Source organism: Pecten maximus, chromosome 3, assembly GCF_902652985.1.
Source record: "Pecten maximus chromosome 3, xPecMax1.1, whole genome shotgun sequence".
NCBI lineage: Eukaryota > Metazoa > Mollusca > Bivalvia > Pectinida > Pectinidae > Pecten > Pecten maximus.
Genome location: NC_047017.1, coordinates 41801565 through 41818193, shown reverse-complemented (window position 1 = coordinate 41818193; position 16629 = coordinate 41801565). Strand labels below are relative to the sequence as shown.

The 16629-nt window shown below is 37.0% G+C and overlaps 2 protein-coding genes across 2 annotated transcripts; one reads left to right on the top strand and one right to left on the bottom strand.

Moving 5' to 3' along the window:
- Positions 1-27: 27 nt before the first annotated feature.
- Positions 28-4971, bottom strand: LOC117322759. Its single transcript, XM_033877697.1, has 2 exons — positions 4477-4971; positions 28-4218 (listed from the first exon to the last, which is right to left on the bottom strand). The coding sequence occupies exon 2, from the start codon at positions 3172-3174 to the stop codon at positions 28-30; it is 3147 nt and encodes a 1048-aa protein (XP_033733588.1). The 5' UTR covers positions 3175-4218; positions 4477-4971.
- A 456-nt stretch (positions 4972-5427) lies between these two features.
- On the top strand, positions 5428-14815 carry LOC117322758 (D-beta-hydroxybutyrate dehydrogenase, mitochondrial-like). The gene is made up of 6 exons (XM_033877696.1): positions 5428-5500; positions 7043-7237; positions 13314-13466; positions 13677-13870; positions 14132-14374; positions 14594-14815. The coding sequence occupies exons 1-6, from the start codon at positions 5428-5430 to the stop codon at positions 14681-14683; spliced, it is 948 nt and encodes a 315-aa protein (XP_033733587.1). The 3' UTR covers positions 14684-14815.
- Positions 14816-16629: the final 1814 nt, after the last annotated feature.

Genomic DNA, 16629 nt, shown 5'->3' with positions numbered 1-16629 from the left:
CCTACATTATCTCTACCGTGGATAGCCTCAATCCTGAATTGGTAGTCCTGTAATAACAAGGTCCAACGCATGATCCTTGAATTCAGTAGTTTTGCTTTGTTCATAAACACCAGTGGCTGGTGGTCTGTCTGCAACACAAATGTACGTCCGTACAGATATGGCATTGCTAAGATCAATTTTCGTAAAGAACTTGCTCATGGAGATTTTTGAGAAAATTTCCTCTGGGTCAGGCATAGGCTCTGCATCAAAAACAGTTACTGTATTAAGGCGTCTGTAATCTATACAAAACCTATTAGTATTGTCAGGTTTCTTGACCAACACGACGGACGATGCATAGGGCGACGTCGACGGCTCAATGACTCCCATCTCCAACATTGTTTTGACTTCTTTACTTACCGTCTCCCTCATCGCATGCGGAACTGGATACGGCTTGGATCTGATTGGCTCATCGGTTGTCAACTTGATAACATGTTCCCCTATCTTACAGTTTCCTGGTAGGTCTGTTAACACCTTTGAGTGTTCCTGAAGAATATATCTTACCTCACTCTGTTGTTTGTCATCTAGGTCTTGGGCAACCTTAACATCACTGATACTCTCTTTTGCTTGTAATCCTGGTAATGGTATCTCGGATTCATTTGTCAAGGCGACATCCTCATCCTCGTCTTCTGAAATGACAGCTGCTCCGACTATCTCCATACAACCAACTGGTTTTCTTACCTCCCTGACATCTGTTAAGTATTTTTTCAGCATGTTGGCATGGTAGACCTTCACCTTACCTTTTATCTGTATACGATAGTTGTTCTGTCCAATAGCCTCCTTGACCTCAAAAGGACCCTTCCACTGCATCAACAACTTATTGTTGTCTGTAGGTAACAGAATCAGTACTTGATCTCTTTCTTTAAATCCTCTGTCCCTTGCTTTTCTGTCAAAGTGGTGTTTGTGTCGTACTTGAGATTTTCTGAGTTCTTTCTGGGCTATGTCACAGGTTTCCTCTAGAATGTTCCGTAGATTTAGCACATATTGATATGTTGTCTGTACTTCTGGTGGTTCTACCTCCTTTGTCCACAGTTCACGCAGTATAGACATTGGACCTCTGACTGTCCGTCCATATAATAGTTCAAAGGGAGAGAAACCCATATAATCCTGAGGGGCTTCCCTGTACGCGAAAAGAACTGCTCCCAGGTATCTGTCCCAATCATTTGGTTTCTCTACACAGATTTTCTTCAACATAGACTTCAAGGTACCGTTGAAGCGCTCCACAAGTCCATTACACTGAGGGTGGTAAGGAGTAGTTGTTATTTGCTTCATGGACAAAGGTCTTCCAACTTCCTTCATCACACCAGAGGTAAATTGAGATCCCTGATCTGATAGTATCTCATGAGGAACACCAACTCGAGAAAATATCTGAACTAAAGCTTCAGCCACCTGTTCGGTATCAATAGTCTGCAATGGTACAGCTTCCGGATATCGGGTCGCAAAATCCACCAGTGTAAGAATGAATCTATGTTTCCGTTCTGTCATTGGATGAATAGGGCCCACAATATCCACCGCCACTCTACGAAATGGTTCGTCAATCAACGGCATAGCTGTCATAGGTACTCTAGTCACCCTACCCTTCGGAAATGTCTTCTGGCATAGGTCGCAGGATCTGCAGAATAGTTTCACATCCTGGTGAAATCCTGGCCAATAAAACTGTGTTAAGATCTTTTCTGTTGTCTTTTTAGCTCCTAAGTGACCTGCCAATGTGGATCTATGACCAATTTCCATCACTGATTGTCTAAGTTTCTTAGGCACCACTAACTGGGTTATAATCTTACCATGATCTGTTTTCTCGGACTGGAATTTCCGTTTTAAGAGATCCCTCTCTACAACAAACCAAGCATAATTGTATTTCCCTATTTTCCTCTTACCCCCTTTTCTAGAAAAATCCTTCAGGTGCTGTAAGGAATCGTCCTCGTTTTGAATTTTCTTAAATTCCTCTTTCCCAATGTCTGTTCCACTAACACAAGGTACTTTGAGTGCTGTTGGTTTTATCCCTACCTTCTTTATTTGAGCTCTAGTTTCCACAGCTTGCACTAATATTGTACTATCCTGCTTGACCTCCGTTTTCCTCTCCTCCCACTTATTTGCTTCTGTGTTGGGGGTCTCCATCTGGTGCTCAGGTTCTCTCACCCCAGGAATATTTCCTATTATTAGATCATATATTGGGTTTTCAAAACACAGCACATCAGTTTCCCCTTTAAAATATGGTGTGTCTACCACGATCTTTGCCACTGGCACTTTTCTCACCGTTCCATCTATAAGTACACAGGTCACGACCTTTGATGTTAACTGTTGTTCACTTACCAAATTTCGTTTCACCACAATGCCACTACATCCCGTATCTCTAAGAACTGACACTTCCACTTCTCCAATATATCCAATAGCTACAGGTAACCCGTTATTAACATTTAACTGCACTCTAGAGTTGCCACAGGCAGCGCTAACGATGGGTAAATGATGACCACACTTTAGGACTACTTCAGACTCCTGGGTACAACACTCAAATAAGTCACTAGGTAATGGTACTGAACAAGCAGCAGCCGTCTCCCTTGATTTCTGATAGTGTTTTCCCCCTTTCTGCTTACCTTGCTTTCTTTCCTCTGAATCTTTTGTATGAGAACAACTACACCCAGATTGGTTTTCACTAGCCTGCTCTATCATAGCAGCTGTGGTCTGTGCACGTTTGGATTTACATTCCCTAGCTATGTGACCCTTACCTCCACATGAATAGCACCTTCGCTCCTTTTTGAATGCTTCCTTTTCAGAATCACTGAAGCTTGGAACTGCATTATGATTTCCTTCTCGATATGGAGCTTTACTTCCTTTGGGCTTACCAAATGATGCTAAGTCCACTCCATTATGCGCTTCTAGATATTGGTCCGCCAGTTTTGCCATCTCTGTAGAATCCTTTTGATTCCTTTCCTTCAGAAATAGAGCTAAATTTTTATGACTAGCATTTACAAATTGCTCCTGTAACAGTAAATCTCTCAGAGTTTCAAACGTATGGTCAGTATTGGACATGTCTATCCATCTGTCCAAATAGTTACCTATTCTGACTACAAATTGAGCAGATGTTTCACCTACCTCAGGCTTACAGGTACGAAATTTTTGCCGAAACCCTTCCTCCGACATCTGAAATCTCTTAAGTAGAGCATTCTTAAGGTTTTCATACAACCCAGCTTCCTCACCTGATAACCGAGAGTATACCTCTAACGCCTTACCTTTAAGAAGTGCACTAAGATGTATGGCCCAATCCTGTCTGTCCCACTTAACTGCTCCCGCAAATCTCTCGAACCGTTGTAAATATGCATCAATGTTATCTTTTGTGTCGTCAAAGGGAGGTAACTTTGGAATTCAAGCCTTTGAGCTCCCTACCTGCTCAACTGGGTTCCTTAAACCCTCCTCCCTTCGCAATCTTTCAATCTCTAACTCCATCTGTAACCCATCCATCTTATACTTCATATCTCTGGCCTCAGCTCGTTCATCTCTCTCAAGCTTTTCTTTCTCTTTCTTATCTACATATACCTGCAAATCTTCACCTGCTAATCCTAAACTCTTTCCTATCTCAACCAACTTTGCCAATTCTATAACATCCATAATGATGTGTATGTATAATTTAGCCTTAATGTTGAAATACCTGTCTGCAGTAATTACAGCTTTTTGAATTTTGCAATAGATTTAATTACAAGGCCTATCCCACCGCTGCCACCAGATGTCAAGAATTGTGGGTATAGGCTTAGCCTAATTATTTGCAAACAGATGAGACAACAACATAAATTACATTAACATATGTATTCACTTGAACATATTTACAAAATCATAGGAAAACAATATTTACACCATACAAAACACCCTTACACACTCCCACTCATTCTCTACAATTAATTAATAATGTGCAACACAAAACAAAACCCGTCTCTGAAACCCATTGTCTCTCCAGACCCCAAATATATATAGTTCATCACTGTGGTTGGTTCCCAAAGTTCTCTTCACTCCGATGTTGTTTAACTATTTCATAATCGGTATATATATGTATACCCTCCGTAGGCACTGTACTAGTCCAGCACAAATATCTCCTTTCTGGTTTCACATAAATAGACCAGGGATTCTGCTGCTCCCACTATGGTCTGGCACATAGACCCTTCTATGGCTAATGGCTCCCTGTCCCAAGGTCACCTACAAGGTTACAGAGTCAATGTTCTAAGTTCATGGGTTTATAGCACTTGCACATTTGTATTATATTTGTATTTTACTTACAATGACATTTAATAATTCTCTTTCTCACTATCTCCTATTACTTTTCTCTCTATTTCCTATTTCTTTACATTATGTTAGGAAATTATTCTACAACAATGACCTATAATATTACACCCTATAATTTGCATGCTAAACATTTTTACCAAAATTACATTAATGACATAAATATGTACTTACTGTTGGCGTCTCTCTTTAGCATTTCTGAGCACACAGCTCACTCTCCTGTTTCATTCCAGGACTCCCACACTCCATTGAGGTGGACATAGCACACAGCTTCTCCAAGTAGCAAAGTTTTGCCCAAACTAGCACACAGCTTACATGTAGTGGCTTCAACTATCTCTAACTTGGATAATAACTTTGGGCACACAGCCCTGGTAACATTTCATTACCAAGCACACAGCTTAGGCATTTCTCCCCTGGCACACAGCCTCTGACATCCGTGAACCTTCCAGGTCCAGGTCTGGGGTTGAAATGGCCGCACACACAGGTAGCACTTACCTGTGTTGCATGATTTGGTTACGCCTCAGTGACCCTGACTCAGCACTTTCTATTCAGTGAACTCAGGTACCCTCTACAGTACAGGTGTATTCCCTGATCACTGTATAGGACACTATACCTTACCACTCCATAGTACTGGATAACTGGCAAATATTTTGCAGAGTACAACATAACTTTTTGACATTGCGGTGTATCCATGCTTAACATTTTCGTAATGTTTGATCCAGGGTCCGTTTAGAAAAGTAGTTACTAGTTTTCTATCAATAAATATGGGATTGGCATTGCTGAAAATATTGACTTTGACCCTGTCAGCCTGATTTTTTTTAAGTCACTAAAGTGTAGGTAAACGTGCGATCATGTACTCGCATATGTGCTAACGTAACCTTGCGCATTAACATACAATGTACACTGATAACAGATAACATGTCGGTGTAGTGTGTGTGTTTTATCTATCGTGCTCTAAACAAGTCCCTATCTTTTGTTTCAGACCTACTTATCAGCGCCCCATACTCCATTATGTTGTCGTTAGAGAACACATGCGTTTTATATTTACTTTTACTGAATGTATATTTTCTGTTTATTTACTGGAAATATTTGCTGGCCATTTCACTGGTCTACTTTGCATTAAGAATGACCAGAAACAATTTCCGGAAGAAGTTGGACATCGGCAGAAAGGGCGTAGTCATCACAGGTTGTGATACAGGTAAGGCAGTACACAGAATCCGAATAACACAGAAGTTTGCTTCTCGTCTTGGAAGTGTTAATGTTTTCAGTTTTCATCTGTTTGTTATATAGTCATCGATACAAAAAAACAAGGTTTTTTTTCATTACTCGTAATCTACAGATATGTGATGACGTAGTAATAGGGTAGGATACAGATCAAGTGTGACGTAGTAATAGGGTAGGATACAGATCGAGTTTGACGTAGTAATAGGATAGGATACAGATCAAGTGTGACGTAGTAATAGGGTAGGATACAGATCATGTGTGACGTAGTAATAGGGTAGGATACAGATCAAGTGTGACGTGGAAATAGGGTAGGATACAGATCAAGTGTGACGTAGTAATAGGGTAGGATACAGATCAGGTGTGACGTAGTAATAGGGTAAGATACAGATCAAGTGTGACGTAGTAATAGGGTAGTAATACAGATCAGGTGTGACGTAGTAATAGGGTAGGATACATATCAAGTGTGACGTAGTAATAGGGTAGGATACAGATCAGGTGTGACGTAGTAAAAGGGTAGGATACAGATCAGGTGTGACGTAGTAATAGGGTAGGATACACATCAAATGTGACGTAATAATAGGGTAGGATACATATCAAGTATGACGTAGTAATAGGGTAGGATACAGATCAAGTGTGACGTAGTAGTAGGCTAGAATACAGATCAAGTGTGACGTAGTATAGGGTAGGATACAGATCAAGTGTGACGTAGTAATAGGGTAGGATACAGATCAAGTGTGACGTAGTAATAGGGTAAGATAATATCAAGCGTGACGTAGTAATAGGGTAGGATACATATCAAGTGTGTAAGGGCGGTCATATCTACAAAGGGTGTATGTTGGCGTCATTTATCTATTTGGTTTGGTTTATTTGGTTTAGCGTCCTATTCACAATCAGGGTCCAATATTGTTATCTACCTCGTAGTATGTTAGGCATGAATATGAATTATATGATTTTACTTTCAGGCTTTCATTAAAATGTATGTAATACATGACATTATGTCCTACATATTACATATTCGGCTTCCTATGTAGTGCGTTATATACCTGTTTATATTGAGTGACATGATTTTATGATTAGATCTACTTGAGGTCTTGTATTTAACGGCTTCATTTCTCACTTCATAACTCGGGTGACAGAGTTGGAGTCAATGAAATATATAGGGTAGTTATGTCAGTTTTATCTAGAGGGTAAGGTTTTTCTGCAATGTGTTCTAAACTTTTATGGTGAACGACGTGTGGAACTGGAATCAATGACGTAAACATATTGAACATGTCGCATGGCATCAAACGTAAACATATATGTACATATCTTATGGCGTTCTTTAGTGTATGATGAAAATTGATCTGACCAATTAGAAAAGCAAATTGTTAGTTCAAATGATGAAAAAAGCCATAATTGATAATGACAGTATATTTTGTGTAATTCTTTATTTGCATAGTCTTTAATGTGTTATTGTGAGTTTGCATTGTCATTCATGTCTAATTATATTTTTTTTAACTCAATATTGGTTAATTAGGATTTGGTCACATTCTTGCCAAGCGACTATACGACTTGGGGTATACAGTATATGCCGGGGTCCTCAGCAAGGAAAGTCCGGGGGCCAAAGTTTTACAGGCACGTCAGTCGGACCGGCTTCATGTGATCAAGCTGGATGTTACTAAAGATGACGACGTCCAAAAGGCTCTGGAGTATGTTAATGCGACTGGACAAGGTATGATATAATGTCCGCACGTCAAACACGCGCTAGAGTACAGGTACGTCACCGGGACCGGACAAGGTGCAATAGTATGTCCGTGCTTGTAAAGTACTTAAGAGCTAGCTATTTTTTTGCTAATATAAAATTTTATGAAGTTAAACTTCATACTCCGCTACCTTAATTTGATTTCTGTCAAATCTGCTCTGCTACGTCAACAATATAGATAAAATATGTAATAAACATATAACTTTACAAATCTTGTGCACGCCGTGTTACATCCGCAGATGTAAACATAGAAGCATGGGTTTGTTTATCAAATGCCGAAACCATCCACTACCAATTCATTGTGACCTTTCACGTTTTTTTTAATAGATAGACATTGAATCTGAAATCGCAGATGTTGTGATAATGCCCAATCCTTCCTTTCCTTTCGCGACAGCAACCAGTACGTCTGATCCGCCATTCATTAATACAAAGCAATCTGCACACGCGTGTATGACATATTTTCCGTGGCTCGTTAACATATAAAACGTGGGGTACCGAATTAGAGATTCCAAGTAAGCAGTGGGGCGTTTTCTGGTTTAAATTGTTCTTACAAAAAAAACTACAGTATTGATTCTCACATTATATCATCCTTCGAGGATGTGTTCTATCATTTAATCTATTTACATGCGTTTGGTTAGTATTACTTAGCAATAGAAAAACCTTGTTGATATAGTTGTCTATTGATACTAACAAGAAGCGAGCGCATGCGACATATTTTTTGTAGTTTGCCATAATTTATGCGTAAAGGGGCTTTCAATACATACACATTTGTTCTATGTATAATTATAAACACACAACGCAGTTTACTTTTTCTCTCTCATATGCACATATGCTTAGCGTTAATCCTAGTAGAGAGCACAGACTCTTGCATATAATTTTTTTGTTTATTTATTTTCTATGGCAATGGTCTGTGTACTGTGAAAACTACAAGGTCGGCAATTCCGACACGAGCTAAATGGTACCCCCACCTCACTTCTATTGACTTAAAAACACATATATTCAAACTGAAACGGCTCATGCTATATACGATCGCCATCACAAAACATTCACCATTAACCTACCGTGTCGCTCAATACGAAATTTTACATGCAAAACACAATCATCTGTGGAAATAACGCCGAATTCCTCCTTCAGGACATCATTCCCCCAGCCTGTCCAGATTCCTCACTAATTTTTCTAAGCCGGTTGAACATTGACTGTAGTTTGGAAATAAGCGTTATGCAACCATTAATTTTATTTGCTATGACACATTTTTTTCGTTCTTTTTTATTTGATAATTTGACCTCCATCCTTTTTAGTGTGATGCATTTTTGTGTGATATACAAAGATTGGAATTACATAAATAAGTAATATTACGGAAATTACTCTATCAAGTCTTAACTCTTTGACGTTGTTGACAATAAATGACACAATTATACATTTTGTATTTAGTTTATACTATGATAAGTAAGAAAATAAAATGCTTTAGAATATAACTCATCCTTGATATTTTGATAATCACGGAAAGACATAAGAATTCATATCATTTTTATAAGAATCTAAAAATGTCTTGAGATGCCTTACTTTAACATTGTGGGACTCATTGTTTCAACAACACAGCTGAAAAGGTCTCCTTAAAAAAATTGTAGATAGATCACTAATTACTAAATAACGTGCAAGTTGTTGGGCAATTTTCAATTCAACTTAATAAGCACTTATGTAATTACATAAATAATTGGGAGGCCTAACATGAACAAAATGAAAATAACAATAAAAAGTATACAAAATACTCAAACTTGATGCAGGCCTCAGTTCAAACGACTATTTAATAGATAAACATGTCTGAAGAATGATTTTCGTATGTGACGGCATGATATTTGTAATCATTTATGGAAAAAAAGATAAAGAGTTCTGGGGTAAGCCATGTTGGTAAATGTTTTACTTCACTTATTTGAAGTAAGCTGATGCCAGTCTTATCTGTGATATACTTTTCTCTCTTTTTGTCATGATTTCAGCAAACTGACGAGATACAAATCATGTAAATGTAAACTTTGTGACAAAAGCGTGCTTATCCATTTCCCATTTCTTTTAAGTTTTCAAGCATGAAAGGCCTAGGCTTACATGTATGTGATTGAAGAGTTGGCACTCTCTCGACTTCGGCGATGTTTTTACGAATTTTTGTGTTTTGGATGTAAACAAATCGCATCGAGTGACACGGTAGGTTAAAGATAAATGTTTCTTGATGACGGTCGTATGCAATATGAGCCGTGTCAGTTTGAATAAATGTGTTGTTTAGTCGATTGAAGTGAGGTGGGGTGCAGTTTCGCTTGTGGCGAGTTGCCGATCTTTTAGTTTTTACAGTAAGTAGACTCCTGCCATATCTTAAAAAAAAACAAATAACTGATAAGTTTTATACAAGTAGTGGGAGTACTAAACAATGGTAGTACATACAGTTGAGTGTAGACTAAAGGTTACACAAAGTGCACTCCGAGTTCACTCCGTTTGGACTTGGAGTGCACTCCGTTTGGACTCCAGGTAAACTTGGGATCCTACCTGGGTCCATATGTATCACATGTACCTGTAACCAAGTACATATATACATAATGTTTATAGATAGATGTATACGTTTATACATTTAGACTCCTTAAACATGTAACAATAAGATAAGTGTTACTATTTTTTCTTTGTATATCATCTTATTATTTTGTGGGTTTATTTTTAGTTGGTTAACTAACAATATCTAATATAAGATATTTTTTCTATTAGTAAACCTTATAAAAATGAATAGATCTGGCACTTCGTTGAAAAATGTATGATAACATTCCTTTGATTTGAAGAGTTTTAACAAGCCACGTAAATTAATAGAAATTGGTAATAAACAAAAACTATTTGGCAAGTTGTTTGTGGTCTCTCAAAATGTAGAGTTTGATTGTGTACTGGAAATATCTTGTACTCGAAGTACTACTGATTTTAATATTTCAAATACTTTTCTTCCAACAGTTTAAATTTATCTTAACATACAATACAAAAGATTTTTTTGGTTTTTCATCACCTTGATAGCATATTCCGGATCCAATGTCTAATATTGATTTACAGATTAAACATTAACATCAAACTAATACATTTCCATTTGGTAAACCAACTTTGTTTTGTTACACCTGCCTCATTAAATCCTGGTCATAAATGAAGTTCTTTTAACAGTTATATAAGATACAACCCCCCCCCCCCCCCCCCCCCCCCCCCCCCCCCCCCCCCCCCCCCACCCCCCAACTTCCAGGTCAATATATACCTGTATCAAGCATGATTACAGGGGTGTGGAGAAAAGACAGACTTACACTGACCCCAATAATGACCCCTTCCTCCATGTTTACCTCGTAAGGTGTGAAGATTTGGACAGGTGTACACACGGTCATCTAACTAGATAAAGACCCCCTTAATTGTTAGATGGAAACTGGTCATCACACCTTACCTTTACCTAGCCAGAGTTTCCTCTGGCCCTGGCACCATGTCTGGTATGGTGTCAGGGCTAGAGGAAACTCAGGCTGACCTATATCAAGGTCATATAGAATATAGGTACAGACTTGTGACTGTCGATATCTGACACTTTTGAAATGATATGATTATCCATTCCTATTACAGTATTATTAAAACAGTTATAAGTCATTATTATAAAATATTTGGAAAAAAAATTCAAACTGGTACTATTACTTTATGTCTTTGATATTATAATGTAAGTCTGTATAGATTTTAAGAGTATTAGAAGTCAATATGTAAATCAACATAGATTAATACAATTTTCATGTTTGAGTTAAGTAAATACTTATCAAACATTCCATAAACCAACTGCAGCTGGCCTTATGTCATTTTTTTCTAAAGTTGAACATTTAACTTTATGATTTTATAATAGGCTTGAACAACCATTGTACATTCATGACCTGTATCTATTACATACAATGTATGAGTGACACATACTATGATAGATATTGACTGAATGGGAATAGAAAACGATGTACATGTAGTTCCAACAGGTAAATGGTACATAGGTTGCTGTGTCCAACTGCCCTGAAGCAAATTGTACCTCAGACTCTATAGGATGAGGATGAAACTCACTTTTTTATTGATTGCGATTTTTACTCTGACTTGGGACTTTTAGTTTTTAATAAAGCAGAAGCTAATTTACAGAATTTTAATGCTTTAAACAGCAAAGATAAATTAATATTTCTTATGAAAGAAGATAATTTGCAAAAAGACGTCGCCAGGTTATTGTTTGATATGTACCAAAGACAAACCTTTTTATCAATAAGTCTTAATATTAATTGACACTCAAGATTTTACTGTAGTAGTGTCTCATAAGCCAAATATGGCTGGGTGTTGATGCGTTTTAACGTTTTTAATGAAATTATGCTTGTATTTTATGTATATTTTATGTATCAATACGTGACACTCTAATAAACATATCTGAATCTGAATCTATAATCTTATTTCCTGGACGAGAACAATGTGTACTAATTACGGGTATAAGGCTATAGGTTGATTTTGGGAAATGGTGAATTTGCATTCATTATACCATTTGGAATAACACTGAAATTTTTTTTTTTTTTTTTTTACTTTAATCTCTTTCTTTACAATAAATTTTTAAATCCATGTCTTTATTATTTTGAATATAACAAGATAAGAACTGCATCATTTCTTAATTTGATTTGCATTAATTTTTTCTGAACTTATATCATTCAACATTGTACCTCTACATACCGGACACCTGCAGAAACCGGCCAATACGTTTGGTCTCAATGACTTGCGGTTTAGACAGGTTACAATGTAATAAGAAACAGCTTATTTTTACTTTCTAATTTCAGTATAGAATGACTTCATTTCAATAGAGTTGGTCTTCTTAAACCTGTTAACCAATTTGTTAATGGTTTTACAGCTTATCTTTACATTTCCACCTAATTACACTGGTATTTCGTTTATACATGTAATTTTGGTCTGATTAAGGCCTCTCAGATGGAGAGCTACAATCCTTTTCTTCAAGTCAGGAAATAATCTTATTGTTTTGTTAGTTGGCCTGAGGTTATAACACACCCTGCTTTGCACAGCTTCATCATTTGAAGCCATACAGTGACAAAATTGACATAGGTATTTCTGTGAACCCAGGACAGTATCTGTAGCTGGCTCCTAAAACTCACCTGGCACAGGTCTCAGGTGTGTCAGGCCAGAGTCAGTCATGCATGACCAATAATAATAGCAAATAAACAGATACATTATGGGTAGTCCGGAATTACATACGTATGTGTACATTATGTCAGAACATTAATTTAACCAGGTAATGCTCGTAAATATGTACAGTTGTAAATGTATATTTTTCTAATGATCTATATAATTACTTGCCTAACTGAGTACATATATGTAGAGAATGTCTTATAAAAAAAACACATAATTCATTAACTACTGTTAATTTTCAATATTTTGAATAATCAATAACATAATATAGATACATTATCTAAACTTCCTTTACAGTCATGATATATGTACAGTAATAAATATTCTAATTGAAATCGTTTTCAATTCCTTAATAGAATGAAATACAATTTACTTACACATTAATAAAATATGAAATAATAAGCAATTAACTTTCATAGAAACCTGATTATGGCATAAATTGTATAACTGTCTTTTATGGATCTTGATAAATATAAATTTAAAATGTAGGCATTATTACCATGTATTAACAAATGTGAATAGTAATATTAACAGAACAAAAGTAATTTGTAAAAATCTATTTATATATGTAAATTATATTAAAAGAGCATCAAAGTATTAATACATGTATGATATAGTCTGATTATAGAACTGGGGTAGACATGGTATCTTATAGGACTCCAGGTAGACTCGGAGTCCACTTGGAGTGCACTCCAAGTTTACCTGGAGTCCAAACGGAGTGCACTCCAAGTCCAAATGGAGTGCACTCGGAGTGCTCTTGGGTGTAACCTTTAGTCTACACTCAACTGTAGGTAGTAAATATATACAGTTATATTACTAAATTATTTTATTCGGGTATTTTAATCAGGATTGTGGGCTATTGTCAACAACGCAGGAATGTATTTTCCCGGCGACGTCGAGTTAGCGACTGTGGATCAATACAAGAAATGTGCTGAGGTTAATCTATACGGCATGATCCGAGTCACCAAGGCATTCCTCCCTCTTATCAGGAAGTCCAGAGGTAAGTATTTTCTTATGATTAGAAAAAAAAACAGACAAATATGCGTCAAGTCAGTGTTTTTATGTTAGAATAGAGACAAAGTAATATATTTACATAGAAACGATTTTACGGATAAACAGCTAGGTCCTGCAATTAATGAGCGTCTGCAAATGTAGGCTTATTTCACTTTCCCCGTGATTAACATTATGTAATCTAATTTTCTGTTTCCAGGCCGGATTGTTAACATGTCTAGCGTGAGGGGTCGGTTTTCCTGGCCCAGTGGATCCGTGTACAGTGTTACCAAATATGGTATGGAGACCCTGAGTGACTCCCTCAGACTTGAAATGAAGAAGTTTGGTGTCAACGTCTCAATCATTGAACCTGGACAATTTAGTGCAGCCACATCTGTATGTGGCCCAGAACAGGTGACCTCGTTTGTTTAGCATTATATAAAGCTGTTTTAATTGATTTCATTATACCAAGCATTCTGGTTCTCAATGCAAAGTTTATCAGATATGTATAAATATCTAAACAAAGTATGTATATATATATAAATATATATAACCAAAAAAATGTAATGTAATCCACAGGTGACGTAAATGATGTGAAATATTTAATATCTTTTAAATAATTTCAAAAATGAATATACGTAGGAACGCAAAATGTAACATTCCCATATTAAACAGCTGAAACGATTAAAGAAGGAGATAGACTACATGTGGGAACAAGCATCTGATGACGTCAGACAGACCTACGGTCGTCCATACTTTGATGATATCTACCAAATGACGAAGAAGAAAGAGCCAAGTATGATCCAGACCATGTCAGCAGATCCGGTTATTAACGCTATAGAGGATTCCCTTATTAACGTAACACCAAAGGCCCGCTATATGATCGGGGGATCCTTCTCTGTCGTGGACAAGCTAGCGGTAAGGTTTTAACACCATCCATGGTCTCACTATAACTGACTTGATAACTTAACACATTCAACATAACATGTACGAGGCTTATGGTATTTTTTCACAACTACACATGAGGCTCCTCATAAGCATAATCGAGATGCCAAATCAACGTCATAGCGAAACTATATTGCAATGTCATATGATTGATTCTGTGTGATTCCTAATTCATTTGCATCACCCTTACAGGTTCTTGCTAAAGTCTATTACTTTCTTCCTGAATTTATTTCGGACTGGATCGTTGAGAAAATGACCGGATGTAGATCGTTGAGAAGATGACCGGATGTGGAGCATTTAGAAGATGACCGGATGTTAATGGTTGAGAAGATGACCATGGACTGTAATGTAACGATACAACACTCGGCGGAAACATGGACTGGAATGTAATAATTGAAGTATTCTCTCTAATTTTACCACATGTTCTTCATCTGTCGTGCCGATCATGTCGTCTAAGAAGCATTAAACACGTGGTACACCTTGTAGGACTAAGATATCGGTATCCAGGGATCACCACAATTTCAAAATGATGGGTGGAGGAAAATTTTTTGACAATTTTTTCTGAACATGTACTTTTGTGGATGTCATGCAGCCTCGCGGTGCGACGTTTCGAGAAACATCATCAATTATGACATTAAGAATAGAGATTTAATTATGTTGTTTGATTTAGTCCTCTGAGAGAGCCTGTTCCTGCTGGTGGTAATAAATAAATAAATAGATAAATAAATAGATAAATAAATATTTTTGAAAAGCTTAATGAATCTTATTGTGGTCATTACCATATTATAATTATGAACTTCTTATTCCTACAAATTTGTAATAAGCAAAACAATTAAAACCATCAATAAATCTTTGGAAAAAAAACAAAAACAAAAAAACAATTTAATTATATTTTAACAAATATAATCAAATTAGTGCATATTCATTACAAATGTACATGTTACATTGTATATACTTGAGGTGCTAATTAACTTATCTTTATTTAATAATTATTAAAGAAAATCAAATACCTAGATAACACTTATGAAATAATAAATACAGAGATTTAGGAATGATTCTGAGATTATTTATATTATTGGACGTTTTGAGATCGTTTTTGGAAGGGAGATCACTCTAATAGTACTTTCTTAAAATAGCACGTGACAAGAAAACCAATGCACGAAATATTCATTAGAATACTATCATTATCTAGCAAATCAAATATAGGTTAATTGTAAGCTTACCTTGGTCATCTTCATACACCCTGCGCATTTCTGTAGCCGTGCACGTGGCTTGCGCGATGTATCAGATTTCAGTCTGTTGGCTGCAGGTTTTCTAGATCGGTTGTCGCGATCGCATGTCGTTCACATGGTGTTCCAAAAAAGGAGCTGATACTCCTCTCTTCATGGTGACATTGCCATAAAGTTTTCAAAAATGTATCTATGCTTCTCAAACATCGGCTTAGGTATTGATATTATTAGTTTGATTATCCCAGCTGAATATTAATTCTTGTGAAAAAAAAGGAATCTTATCGGACCGTCGGTTTTTCCGATGTAGACGATGGTAACATTTTCTCTGATGTCCCGATCGACTGAAACCATACAATCACATCTGTTCCCATGGTCAGAACAGTACACCTACTATTAATTAATTATCACCATCGATATAGGTGTGATCAAGAGATCAGTCGACCGTATCAAAACATAACGGTGAGGCAACTAACCGAGATCGCAATTCGTCAATTAGGCCTAGTTCACCTGTAAAAACAGGGGCCATAGGTAATGAGTATCGGACGCTATAGAAACGCTTGAAATCGATACAAAATAGGGGTGTTAGGTAACAATTACATGCGTGGCGGATCGAGTGAATTTGGTTGTGTAAGCGTGGCGGTACCCAGCTAAGGGTGGCGGGCCGCCACGTTAAAACAGGCAATGGTGATCACTGGGTATCCCTAGAGCCGATGCTATGTCCGGTATAGTCGGCCAGCCTCACGCACTATCCTTTGTAGATATGTGTTTTTCAGGTTGATCTTCGTAAAATATTGACCAGCAACCAGTGTCGCGAAGATTTCATCGATGTTTGGTAGTAGGTTTTGGTCGATATTAAGAACTTGATTGATTGTGACCTTTAAATTACAACAAATGTGAGTGCTGTTGTATAGCTTAGGCCGTTAAATCGTAGTCGAAATACCTGTTTTGACAAGTCAGTTCAGCTCCCTGTCAGCTTTTTCTTTTATTGCGAAAGGAACC

What these genes read in the sequence shown, in the direction of transcription:
- LOC117322759 (XM_033877697.1), bottom strand. Translation starts at nt 3,174, where the DNA reads ATGTCGGAGGAAGGGTTTCGGCAAAAATTTCGTACCTGTAAGCCTGAG.
- LOC117322758 (XM_033877696.1), top strand. Translation starts at nt 5,428, where the DNA reads ATGACCAGAAACAATTTCCGGAAGAAGTTGGACATCGGCAGAAAGGGC. An exon ending in TCTTATCAGGAAGTCCAGAG is followed by an intron (nt 13,467 to 13,676) that starts GTAAGTATTTTC and finishes TTCTGTTTCCAG; the next exon opens with GCCGGATTGTTAACATGTCT. An exon ending in CTGTATGTGGCCCAGAACAG is followed by an intron (nt 13,871 to 14,131) that starts GTGACCTCGTTT and finishes CATATTAAACAG; the next exon opens with CTGAAACGATTAAAGAAGGA.